Source organism: Periplaneta americana, chromosome 13 (assembly GCF_040183065.1).
Source record: "Periplaneta americana isolate PAMFEO1 chromosome 13, P.americana_PAMFEO1_priV1, whole genome shotgun sequence".
In the NCBI taxonomy this organism is placed as follows: Eukaryota; Metazoa; Arthropoda; class Insecta; order Blattodea; family Blattidae; genus Periplaneta; species Periplaneta americana.
The window spans coordinates 9594990-9607561 of NC_091129.1; the positions used below are offsets into that span (position 1 = coordinate 9594990).

General features: G+C 34.0%; 1 protein-coding gene across 1 annotated transcript in view; it reads right to left on the bottom strand.

The window, feature by feature from the left end:
- LOC138711733 (glucose dehydrogenase [FAD, quinone]-like) overlaps nucleotides 1-11804 on the bottom strand; it is a 30489-nt gene extending 18685 nt beyond the window's left edge. The window contains exon 1 of the mRNA XM_069842898.1: nucleotides 11603-11804. Coding sequence (XP_069698999.1) covers nucleotides 11603-11789 — 187 coding nt within the window. The 5' untranslated portion in view covers nucleotides 11790-11804. The remainder of the gene's footprint in view (nucleotides 1-11602) is intronic.
- Between the last annotated feature and the right edge of the window lie 768 nt (nucleotides 11805-12572).

Below are 12572 nucleotides of genomic sequence, written 5' to 3' on the forward strand. Positions count from 1 at the left end.
GATAAGTGATCTGGTATTTAAGTAGTGGTTAGAGTATAGATAAGAGAAACGAGACGAAAGGTAATTTGGTGTTGAAGTGTGCAGAATTCGAAAGAGTAAATACAAAGAATGTAAAGTTCTGCGTTCTTTAAGTCGGAGCCATGAAAGACTTGCGAAGGACGGTGATATGTGATCATATCGTCGGATGTTGCACACGTATCTGACGCACATATTCTGAACTTGCTGTAACTTGACTGACAGTTCAGAACTTAAGTCACTTAAAAAACGTCACAATAATCGAAGTGCGGCATTACTAGGGTTTGTACTAGGGTAAGTTTTAGTTGTTGGGGCAAGAAGTTTCTTAAGCGACTCAAACAGTGAATGGAGGAACAGATTTTTTTTATCGTTTCTTTAACTTGAAAATTCCAATTTAGATTATTATCGAAAAAGAAGCCAACTGTCTGAAGATAGTTTGAAACTCATATGTGACACCAATAAGGCATCTCTGAATATCACTTGTACCTATAAGTTTAGAACATAGACGATTCTTCATTCAATGTAGAAATGAAATATGCATTGTTAATTAGAATTAACTAGTTTACTAAATTCCAAGTTTAATAGCTGAATATTTGGAAATACCTCGTCTAGAAAGTTACAAGACTCGTATCTCGAGGAGGCTTCAGCTACTGTGTTGGTTGGTTCCGAGACAGATAATAGTCTAATAAGACTGAAACGGCTCAGAGGCTAGAAGTCGTCATGCGTGTCCGGAGGTTACGTAGAAGAAAAAATTGATAATGCTAATCAAATTATGGTAGGAAAGAAAAATGAATGTCCAGACTATATGTATCAAATATATCACATCCTGATTTGTTACCTTCAATTTATTGTGGGTATAAGTATTATTAATGTCTCTCATAATACCATAAATATTATAATTTAGTGTAAACACCGGCAATAAATGAATTGTGTACATTTTTGTTCTTCAATAAAAATTTTACAGCAGTTCTAAAGTGATATAAACATGAATTTCATTCACTTTACTGCACGGGATTTACATATGTTTTTATATTCATATGACTGGGTTCAGGTGTGCTTCACTGTGAAGTAACGGCTAGCACGTCTAACCATGAAACGAGCGGGTCCGAATTGAAATCCTGGTCGGGATAATTGAGGTTTTTTTCCGGGGTTTTTTCTCAACCCACTAAGATCAAATGCTGGGCAAATTTCGGCGCTGGACCCTGGACTCATTTCGCTGGCATTATCACCTTCATTTTACTCAGATGCTATACAACTATAGGAGTTGATAAAACGTCGTAAAATAAGCCAATTAAAGAAAAACAGGCTTCAGGAAAGACCTCTTTTACGCATTCTCATCTGTTTGAAGAAAGTCCACTTTGCGTTATGGTATTATAAAAAAAAAGTTTGCATCTTTTAAGAAAAGTATACATTAAACCCAGGGTTTGAAAAAATGAAAAATGTGTGCTCCATTCTCCAGGGAGAAAGCTTCACTGTCAGTTGCCGTGGGTACCTGCTGCAGTGGCAGCGATGAAATTTGAACCTATGACGTCATGTGCTGTTAAAACAACCTTTTCGTTCTTCAAATGTATTTTGAACGACAATAGAAAAATGTTCTCAGTCGAGAATCTTGAATAGTATTTGGTCATATCGTCGCCTGAATGCAAGAACTAGGTAACTTGATTTTTCATATTTTGTGACATCGCCTATTTACTTATTTATTGCACTAAGGAAAATGTCTCGTTTTTTTTACCTATTTGTTATATTGGAAAATAGATGTCGCTGGTATTGTTCGATCAGTTACCTAGATCCTGGATTACATTTTGTGCGATTTTTGCTATGCTATAAAAGCGGTAACTAAAAAACTCAAATTTCGAGTTACCTAGTTCTTGCATTCAGGCGACGATATATTGCAACCAGGAACAGTACCAGTAAATAATGTCTTTTTGTTTGTTTGTTTGTTTGTTTGTTACTTTATAAAATAATGTTGATCAATTTTGAACAAATTTAATTCAAAAGTTGCATGTGTACTGTACCTATTATCTATTGAAAATTGAAATTTATGTAGTTATATCAAGGCAAGTTATATTGATACTACAAATAGTGTTAAAGGGGAAGGAGCAAAAATTTGGAATTTTATAAATTTTGATAAATAGTTTGGTTCTTGAAAAGGTCAGTCTCGTGGTCCATGTTGCCGTAATAAATATATATTTTATTTTTAAGATTAACTGTAAGGATACATTTTTAATGATCTGGCAGTTTTTGCGACTCCTTTCACAGTTTGGACATAAAACCTAAAAAAAAACCTGTTTCATCTATTTCAAAAACCTAAAAATCCGGTCCCTAATAATTACCATATAATATTGTATTCGTTACCCCATGATACAGTTGGTGCAAGTGACGTATACTGTATGTTTTACGTTCATGAATGTCTTTCAAAATAATCCACAGAAAATAACTAAAATCATGATTATTGACACGATTAGAACAACGGACGTAACATGATCGACACACAAAATTATCGTTCACTTTGAGGTAAAGTGAAGGCCCGATATATTTTTTCTACTTCCTGAGAAATATACTATTTTGGAAATAACCGGTTTTGTTCGCAGCCTCCACATTTGTTCCTTTCGTAATGCCATGGTATGGGGAAGTTCTACCAGTTACGTTTTCATTTCTCAGAGACAATAAGTAGAGGTGACTGTCTTTCTTAATCACTCTTCGCTGCCTACTTTAGCGAATACGTTTTTATTTAGTAACGCTATGTGTGAATGTGTTCTGATACACTTGCAGAGTATCTGACATGATATCACATTGCTCTTTTTTTTTTTCGCTGTTCAATAGAAGTGCAATGTAAAACCTGCTTCTTGAAAATGAATATGCTCAAACGAGTTCAGTCACAGTCACTCTTGGCCACGATGCAAAACACGCTGTTCTTCCAAGAGTGTTACATATCGTTCTGTAACTTCTCGACCTGCGAAGGAATTTTACAATGTTACATTTGTTCGGATATAATGTCTGCACATTTAAACAACAATACGAAAACTCTTTCAATCATCTATCATAACGCATTGAACTTTTTTGGTTGAAATATAAAAAAATAATAAGTCCTTGACATTACTTGTATATATAATTTGAACTGGTAATGGAAATTACGGGAAAACGACTGAACGGGTTTTAATAAATGACCCCTCATTTTGAAGCTTGGAACCCAAAGTTTTTCAGAAAAATAGTACTTTTCAGTGAAATGTCCATTTTCCTACATCATTTTTCTATTTTCCAAAATCCAGCTGTCGTCAGTTTTGAGGAATAATGTTTTTTCAGAATAAAACAAAACACAAATACACTACAAAAACAATAGGCCTTGACCTGCAGGATTACTGACATATTTGGAGTCCATATTCGATTGGTTATTAAAAACTTCAAGACTTACTAAATGTAATTTACAGGTCTGACCTGCAGGATTACTGACATATTTGGAGTCCATATTCAATTGGTTATTAAAAACTTCAAGACTTACTAAATGTAATTTACAGGTCTGATTCTGCGGTGTGTAATTTTCTGAGTACAGCTGTGTATTGGATATTAAAATCTACAAAACTGGAGGTGGTTTGATGACATTTTTACCATTAGAAATGAAATATTATTATAGTTAATGCCATGATGTTTATATATATATATATATATATAACTATAAAACTTGCGTAAGATAATATTGCTATTAAAATCAAACTTTTTATATTTATTAATTAAGTGGGATTGGGTCTTATTCATATACTTAATAGCGGTGTGGTGTAGATACTTAAATGCGTCATTTTCTTCAGTATTCTCTCGAGAGAGAGCGCAAAAATTACAGTTCCTAAGGAAAGACGGTATTACCACAGTCTAGTATATACAGTCACCAAGCCCAGTGCGTAGTAAATATGTATCCATAGATAGTTGCTAACCACTAGGAACGCTACTATCGTCTCATCACAGACAATGCGAAATAGTACCTGCACAGTCTATTGTTCCTAGTACCCTCATCAACTGAAGCTTCGTGACTGTATATACTGGACTGTGGTATTACTTTCTGATATAATAAGAGGTCTACAAAATTTTGTAGTCTCCCGATCATTTCAGCAAGATCTCTTAGCAGGATAAAATGATTTTACCCTCTACATTTCAAGCTCTACATGCAGCAACTATACCAAGATGCTATGTCTATTGTTCGAAAGCACAGCAAATCTGACTTTTTTTAACTTTCACCTACAATCCACAATGACTTGAAGTAGCTATTGCTTTACTCCCACATGAAAAACCCTCTGATCATCCTGACATTGTTACTTGCGTTTTCGCGTTGAAACTCAAAAACTGAAGGTGGATAGGTTCAAGAAAAAGTATTTGGCGTTAAAAGAACAATTCAGAGGGAGTATGTTTCATTATTATGGGAACAGATAACTTTCAAAAGTCTGGTATTTTTCATTAAAAATAAATCTGAAAAAAAAATTTTTTTTGAAAGTCTAATGAACCTAGTTTGCTGCAGCATTTGCTGCACAAGCCACTAGTGTGTGTGCCTATAATTATAATTATAGTGTCTTATAAAGTTTGAGAATTTGTAACTGCATTGCCATGGTTGTAACATTATAACGGGAGTGGCAGTCAGGATCTTCTAGACTTCTAGAGGAAGTGAAATGTAAGTTAGATCATAACTAGCTGTAATTCGCTTTTGCACTTAAACTGCTATTTTATTGTTACTGCACTTGTGGCGCCAGTAGGATGGTATTTAGATCAGCAACTTAGTAGGTGAAATTTAATTTTTAGATTAGTAACATTTGAAAAGCCCTGGTATCTCCATATGTTATGAAAATACGAAGTCCTAGCAAATTGTATGTAATTTAGTAAGCGTTAATTTTATAAACAACGATATTAGAAAGCACTTCATTTTCTTCAGAAATGTTACGTGAACAGTACGTTCAAATTGTTATATTCTTGTAGTTTACAATGTAGATTTAGTAGTTTTTCCAAATATTAATTTCATAAATAACCCAATATTATTTAGATTGAAATGTTGCTAAAATTCTTAACAGGGAAACATACAGGGTGATCCGTTTGGGTACGGAAAAATAAAAACGCCGTAAAGCATTTACTACTGAACTTTATTTGTTGAAACTTTGTGCATATAACACTGAAAGATGGGAGATCCCTCAGAGCTCAACATGACCCCCATTGCACACCCTGCACAACTCATAACGGTGATGCAATTCAGCCCATGTCCGTTGTAACATAAGAGGGGTGATTTGTTGAAAATCTTGAGTAATTTTTACTTTCAGATCATCAATGTTCCTGGGTTTCTGTGAATAGACAATGTCTTTAACAAAACCCCACACGAAGAAGTCAGGAGAGGTTAGATCTGGGGAGTTTGGGGACCAAGCCAAGAGACAGCTGCTTCTCGTACTGGTTTCGCCTGCGAACTCCTGCATGTTTTTTTTTTAACACAGGACCTGTTTCTACAAATGTTCGATACCACATTATGGAATCGTATTTAGGTACATTACGCACACCATACTCACGTCGAAATTCCCTTTGAACTCTTTTAACACTCTCAAATTTAGCATACCAAAGAATACATTGTGATCGCTGTTTATTTGTCGTAGCCATTTTAATCATCTACGATTTTTATTTGTCCTTTCAGATTATGCATTGTTCATTGTCATATAAATATGTACATACTAGCCGTACCCGTGCGCTCCGCTGCACCAGGATAGAAATAAATATAAAGTAATTACATAATTAAAATTGTACATTTGATCCAGGGAACATTCGTGTTTGATATAAGGATAAATCGTTTATTATGTTACTTAATTTAAATTGTATTTGCATAATTAAAATGCGATCATTTTGATCCAGAGATCACTCATTTGGTCATTAAAATTATTTTATGCTCGACCATGCCGAAATGTAGTAATTATACACCTGGTAGCAGACCTTTAATGCATGTCATTAAAGTACACCTACTCATTAAAGGTCAGGTCTTTCAGCCAATGACGACTCAGGTTACAACTGTTCAGCCAATGACAGGTCAGCTTTCCACCGTTATAAAACCGCAAGTATCGATTATTCTCGGATATGCAATCGAAAGAGAATTAGCGAAAAGTCACGGAGGCTGGAAATCCAATACTGTCGCAGAAGGTTATGTTCTGTTACTATAATAATTAGCGTTGATTGTAAATAATATTCAAATAAATTCAATTTGTCATCTCGTTTTTCAATGTCTAATTTAATTTCAATGTTATATCAAAGTTAATATTTAGTTTACTCTGTAGGTTCTTATAGGCTATCAAGGTCAATTTGGACATCTGTTCCTCGGAAAAAATCAATACTTTCGCGTCTGCGCACATCTCACAATTTACGAGGTATTGCTCAAGGTCAGTTAGATATAAATAAAATGAATAATTTCAAGTTAGAAATATGGTCGGGCATAAAAAGTCTTATGAAACTCGCCAATAATGGTAATTAAGAAGCTCGTATGAAAATTATGAAACTCGCTTGCGCTCGTTTCATAAATATACATACTCACTTCTTAATTGCCTTCATTATAGGCTCGTTGCATAATGTACTATTAGGAAATACAGGAAACGAATGTACAGAATAGCCTATCAAGTTTTCTGTGCATAAGAAGCCATTTTAATCTTACCTGTCCTCGATTCACTCAGAAGTTACTGTAATAATATTATAGCATTATGTCCATCTAGAGAAACTACACTTTCCAATGGTGAATTAATAATTAATTATACAAATCGGTTAATTTAGCTTCCTATATTACTTCATACAAACACAGAAACATTATCTGTAGGCTATCTTTCATAGCTTTCGATTGTTGCTGTCCAAGGCCCCTTATAGACGAAGTCATTTGTTTTTTAATTCATTACACGGCCTTAGATGGCAGTTATTTTAATTTTAAAACTCATTTATCTGATTAAATATCAGTCCTATCAAAATTTTTCAAGGAATAAAACTTATCGAAAATTATTTTTAAAGAAACTTTTGTTATGTAACATTTTTCACAAAAATCAATAATAAGCGAGATATTTCGATTTATTTAGTTCAGGCCCCATTATAATCCCCCTTTTAAATAACGTATTTTGAATGCCATATAGCCTAAAATCTAAGTTACAACGAACTTAATTTATATTCCAATTTTCATCGAAATCCGTTCAGCCATTATCGCGTGAAAAGGTAACAAACATCCGGACAGGCAGACAGATAGACAGACAGACAGACAGACAGACAGACAGACAGACATACAAACAAAAATTAAAAAAAAAAAGCGATTTTCGGTTTCAGGATGGTTACCTAATTATACATGTTAACACCAATTATTTTTGGAAAATCGAAAATTACCAGAAAAATTTTGGCTACGTATTTATTATTAGTACTAGCCGTACCCGTGCGCTCCGCTGCACCTGTTGGAAATGAATATAAAGTAATTACATAATTAAAATGGGATATTTGATGCAGGGAAGATTCGTGTTTGATTGAAGGATAAATCGTTTAATATGTTACTTAATTTAATTGTATTTAAATAATTAAAATGCGATCATTTTGGTCCAGAGAGCACTCATTTGGTGCAATGACAATTCCTTTAACATGTTTCTTAATTTTTATTACATGCAACCATAGTTTAATGAAGATTGACATATTATTTAGATTTAATGTGTATACTTTATTTTACTTGCTATATGTTTCCATTGAAGTATGATAATAATAGTGAGATTTGTTTAATTATCACAGCATACTAAAAGCAGTTACAAACATGTATTAATAATAGCGCGTCCTACTTGCAGGACACGAGGGTATTACCAGCAGGGCGCAAAACTAGTGTGCTGTCGGTAGAAATACTTCCTTCTGGCAGGACAGCGAATGGAAAGTAATTTTTAAGAATCCGTTCTACCTTCTACATAGAAACTACAAGCTGCACATGGTGTTATATTTAATTAATACTTACTGGCTTTAAGGAATCCGGAGGTTCATTGCCGCCCTCACATAATCCCGCCATTGGTCCCTATCCTGAGCAAGATTAATCCAGTCTCTATCATCATATCCCACCTCCATCAAATCCATTTTAATATTATCTTCCCATCTACGTTTCGGCCTCCCCAAAGGTCTTTTTCTCTCTGGCCTCCCAACTAACACTCTATATGTATTTCTAGATTCGTCCATACGTGCTACATGCCCTGCCCATCTCAAACGTCTGGATTTAATGTTCCTAATTATGCCAGGTGAAGAATGCAATGCGTGCAGTTCTGCGTTGTGTAACTTTCTCCATTCTCCTGTAACTTCATCCCTCTTAGCCCCAAATATTTTCCTAAGCACCTTATTCTCATACAGCCTTAACCTATGTTCCTCTCTCAAAGTGAGAGTCCAAGTTTCACAACCATAAAGAACAACCGGTAATATAACTGTTTTATAAATTCTAACTTTCAGATTTTTTGACAGCAGACTGGATGATAAAAGCTTCTCAACCGAATAATAACAGGAATTTCCCGTATTTATTCTGTGTTTAATTTCCTCCCGAGTATCATTTATATTTGTTACTGTTGCTCCAAGATATTTGAATTTTTCCACCTCTTCAAAAGATAAATTTCCAATGTTTATATTTCCATTCCGTACAATATTTTCGTCACGAGTCATAATCATATACTTTGTCTTTTCGGGATTTACTTCCAAACCTGTCTCTTTACTTGCTTCAAGTAAAATATCCGTGTTTTCCCTAATCGTTTGTGGATTTTCTCCTAACATATTCACGTCATCCGCATAGACAAGCAACTGATGTAACCCGTTCAATTCTAAACCCTATCTGTTATCCTAGACTTTCCTAATGGCATACTCTAGAGCAAAGTTAAAAAGTAAAGGTGATAGTGCTTCTCCTTGCTTTAGCCCGCAATGAATTTGAAACGCATCTGACAGAAACTGACGTATACGGACTCTGCTGGACGTTTCACTGAGACACATTTTAATTAACCGAACTAGTTTCTTGGGAATACCAAATTCAATAAGAATATCATATAAAACTTCTCTTTAACCGAGTCATATCCCTTTTTGAAATCTATGAATAACTGATGTACTGTACCCTTATACTTTCATTTTTTCTCCATTATCTGTCGAATACAAAATATCTGGTCAGTAGTTGATCTATTACGCCTAAAACCGCACTGATGATCCCCAATAATTTCGTGAATAAAATAAACGTAACAAAAAAAAAAAGATGCACAGTAATGTTAACATAAAAATTATCTTCGTACACAATCAACTCTATTAATTTGGAGTGATTTATTAAAGGATGCTTTCAAGACTAATTTAGAAAAATGCTAAACGAATTATCCTTGCACCAAAAACGGATATTCAATGAACCAAATGATCATATTTTAATTATTTGAATGTGATAGCAATTAAGAAACATGTTAAAGGAATTATCATTGCACCAAATGAGTGCTCTTTGGACCAAAATGATCGCATTTTAATTATTTAAATACAATTTAAATTAAGTAACATATTAGCTGAGGGAATTTCGATGAAAATTGGAATATAAATTGAGTTCGTTGTAACTTAGATTTTGGACTATATTACATTCAAAACACTTTATTTAAAAAGGGGGAATATAAGGGGGCCTGAATTAAAAAATCGAAATATCTCGCTTATTATTGATTTTTTGTGAAAAAGTTACATAACCAAAGTTTCTTTAACAATTATTTCCGATAAGTTCTATTCCAAGCAAAATTTTGATAGGACTGATATTTAAGGATATACAAGAGTTTTAAAATAACAATGCAATACATTTTCACCGCCGCCTCAGATTATAGCGTCGTTGTTCCGTAACTCCTATGTACAAAATATAAATTTTTTCAGTAGGAAGAAAAAACATATTTATTCATACTATGACAGTGGTACATAGGAGATCGTGAATTCTTACATTTTCGAAAGAAAGAAATATAATTACATACAGGAGATTGTATTATTTGCTGTATCACTATTTAAGTTATTTAATAGAGCAAAAATCTGAAAATCTATATGTCGCGTAGGAGTTATTGCAGGAACGACGTCTATGGCTCTATAATGAAATAAAAACAAAACACTCCGTCTATTTAAGGCGACCTTGACGTTTATCGATATTAATATACAGAGCATATTTCTGTGTTTGTATGAAGTAATCTCAGAAGCTAATTTGGATAATTCCTTCACTATTTGAAATTATTTGTAGGTTCTCCAGATGGATGTAATACTACATATGAGGACTGAGGTAAGATGAAAATAGATCGTTACGCACAGAAAACTTGATATTCTGTCGAATTATTGGGTAACTTGATTATTGCAACTTTATTTGGTCCACATTAAATACTCTTAATTTTTATACACTTAAATTTCTTTTTGTTCAGAGAACATAATAGTTAAAAAGATTTGTCGTAAAGATGAGTATTTTTACTGGACCATACATTTTACCATAGAGCTCACTGGAGCTGAGTTATTTTAAAAGATGTTACGAAATGAAGTTCCTGCGCTCATAATTTACCCATATTCGTTTCCTGTGTTTCTTAAAATAATATTTATGTAGGGTACCTCATTTTTTATTTGCATCAACAATGATATGCAACCGAGCGAGTTGGCTCAGACGGTAGCGTTTGAGACATGTATTTGGGAGGTCCCGGGTACAAACCCCGTGGCCGACCAATCTGACTGGGGTTTTTTATGGTTTCCCTTAGTCATAAAGGCAAATTCCGGATTGGAAAGATACATGCTATGATTCATCACCGCCTCAATTACCAATACCAAAAACATTAATCAAAGTCTATAATCAGTTACATGAACACAAGCCATCTACAACACACAACAGTAACAGGAACTCAAGAAGATTATAAACGGCCTACTCATATACCCACACATTCTAAACGCGCGACATGACCACAGATGTTAAGGCGTGAATAAAATAGACTTAACAACAATAAAAAAGATGCACAGTAAGGTTAACATAAAAATTATCTTCGTACACAATCAACTCTATTAATTTGGAGTCATTTATTAAAGGATGCATTCAAGACTAATTTAGAAAAAAATGTTAAACGAATTATCCTTGCACCAAAAACGGATATTCTCTGAACCAAATTATCATATTTTAATTATTTGCATGTAATAACAATTAAGAAACATGTTAAAGGAATTGTCATTGCACCAAATGATTGCTCTCTGGACGAAAATGAACGCATTTTAATTATTTAAATACAATTTAAATTAAGTAACATATTAAACGATTTATCCTTCTATCAAACACGAATGTTTTTCCTTGGACCAGATGTCCTATTTGAATAAAGTAATTCTTTTATACTTATTTCTAACAAGTGCAGCGGAGCGCATGGGTACGGCTAGTTAATAATATGTTAAATATTTGTTATAACTTCATAAGCAACCTTCACTTCGTACTTCCACTTCACGATATGAATTACATTACACTTGACATTGTCTTGCATTGTTATGTACTGCAATTATTTCTTTAAAAATTAATGACAGTAATGATAAGTAATTTATTTTCGACTTGTATTAATGTCAGTGTGGAGTTGAGAGAAACCTGATTTACCTGAATTAATTGGCGAAGTCACTGCTACCAGTTTTCCTGCCTGTGCACTCTCGTAAATGTAGGTGTCTCTGACGCGGACGATCTCGTAGTGCCAGCCAATCAGAGTGAGGAGTGAGCGCCAAACACCCAGGTAAGCGTACTCATCACCACTTCTGGTCTTTCTGACGATGTTGTCTTTTTGGCTCATCCGAGCCGATTTATATACAATCTCAGACCTCTACTCCCTTGCCACTTGTATTTGTGTGCATTTTTTTCTGTACATCTTGAGATAGACTTTACGCTATCACGATGATGTCAAATAAACCCTGGCTTGGCCTACGTGTCAACACACAAGTTAACACCAAAAAACGCCAGGTGTAAGATAAAGGGAGATGCTAATAGTATGGTCCGAAAATAAGAATACATCTTATTTGTTGAGGCTGTTACATAATAAAATTACTGTTATCATATGAGGGACAAGATATAAGGACTTAACTCACAGTCAGTTTTTCTCATATCAATCTTAATGTTAATCACTGTTTTCACAGATTAGACTTCCATGGTCGTACTTTATGACAAAAATTTAAGAGGTACAGGTCCAAAGTATTAAGAAATATATTTTCCTGCATTTTTTTGTGTTTTCCTGAATCCACTCGACATGTTTCTACTGCTTCTGTAGATAGATATTAGTTTGCATATGTTAATCACTGTTTTCACAGATTAGACTTCCATGGTCGTACTTTATGACAAAAATTTAAGAGGTACAGGTCCAAAGTATTAAAAAATATATTTTCCTGCATTTTTTTGTGTTTTCCTGAATCCACTCGACATGTTTCTACTGCTTCCGTAGATAGGTATTAGTTTACATATGTTTAAAAGTCGCAATTTATTATACAACTAGCTGTACCCGTGCGCTCCGCTGCACCCGTTAGAAATAAATATAAACTAATTACATAATTAAAATAGGACGTTTGATCCAGGGAACATTCGT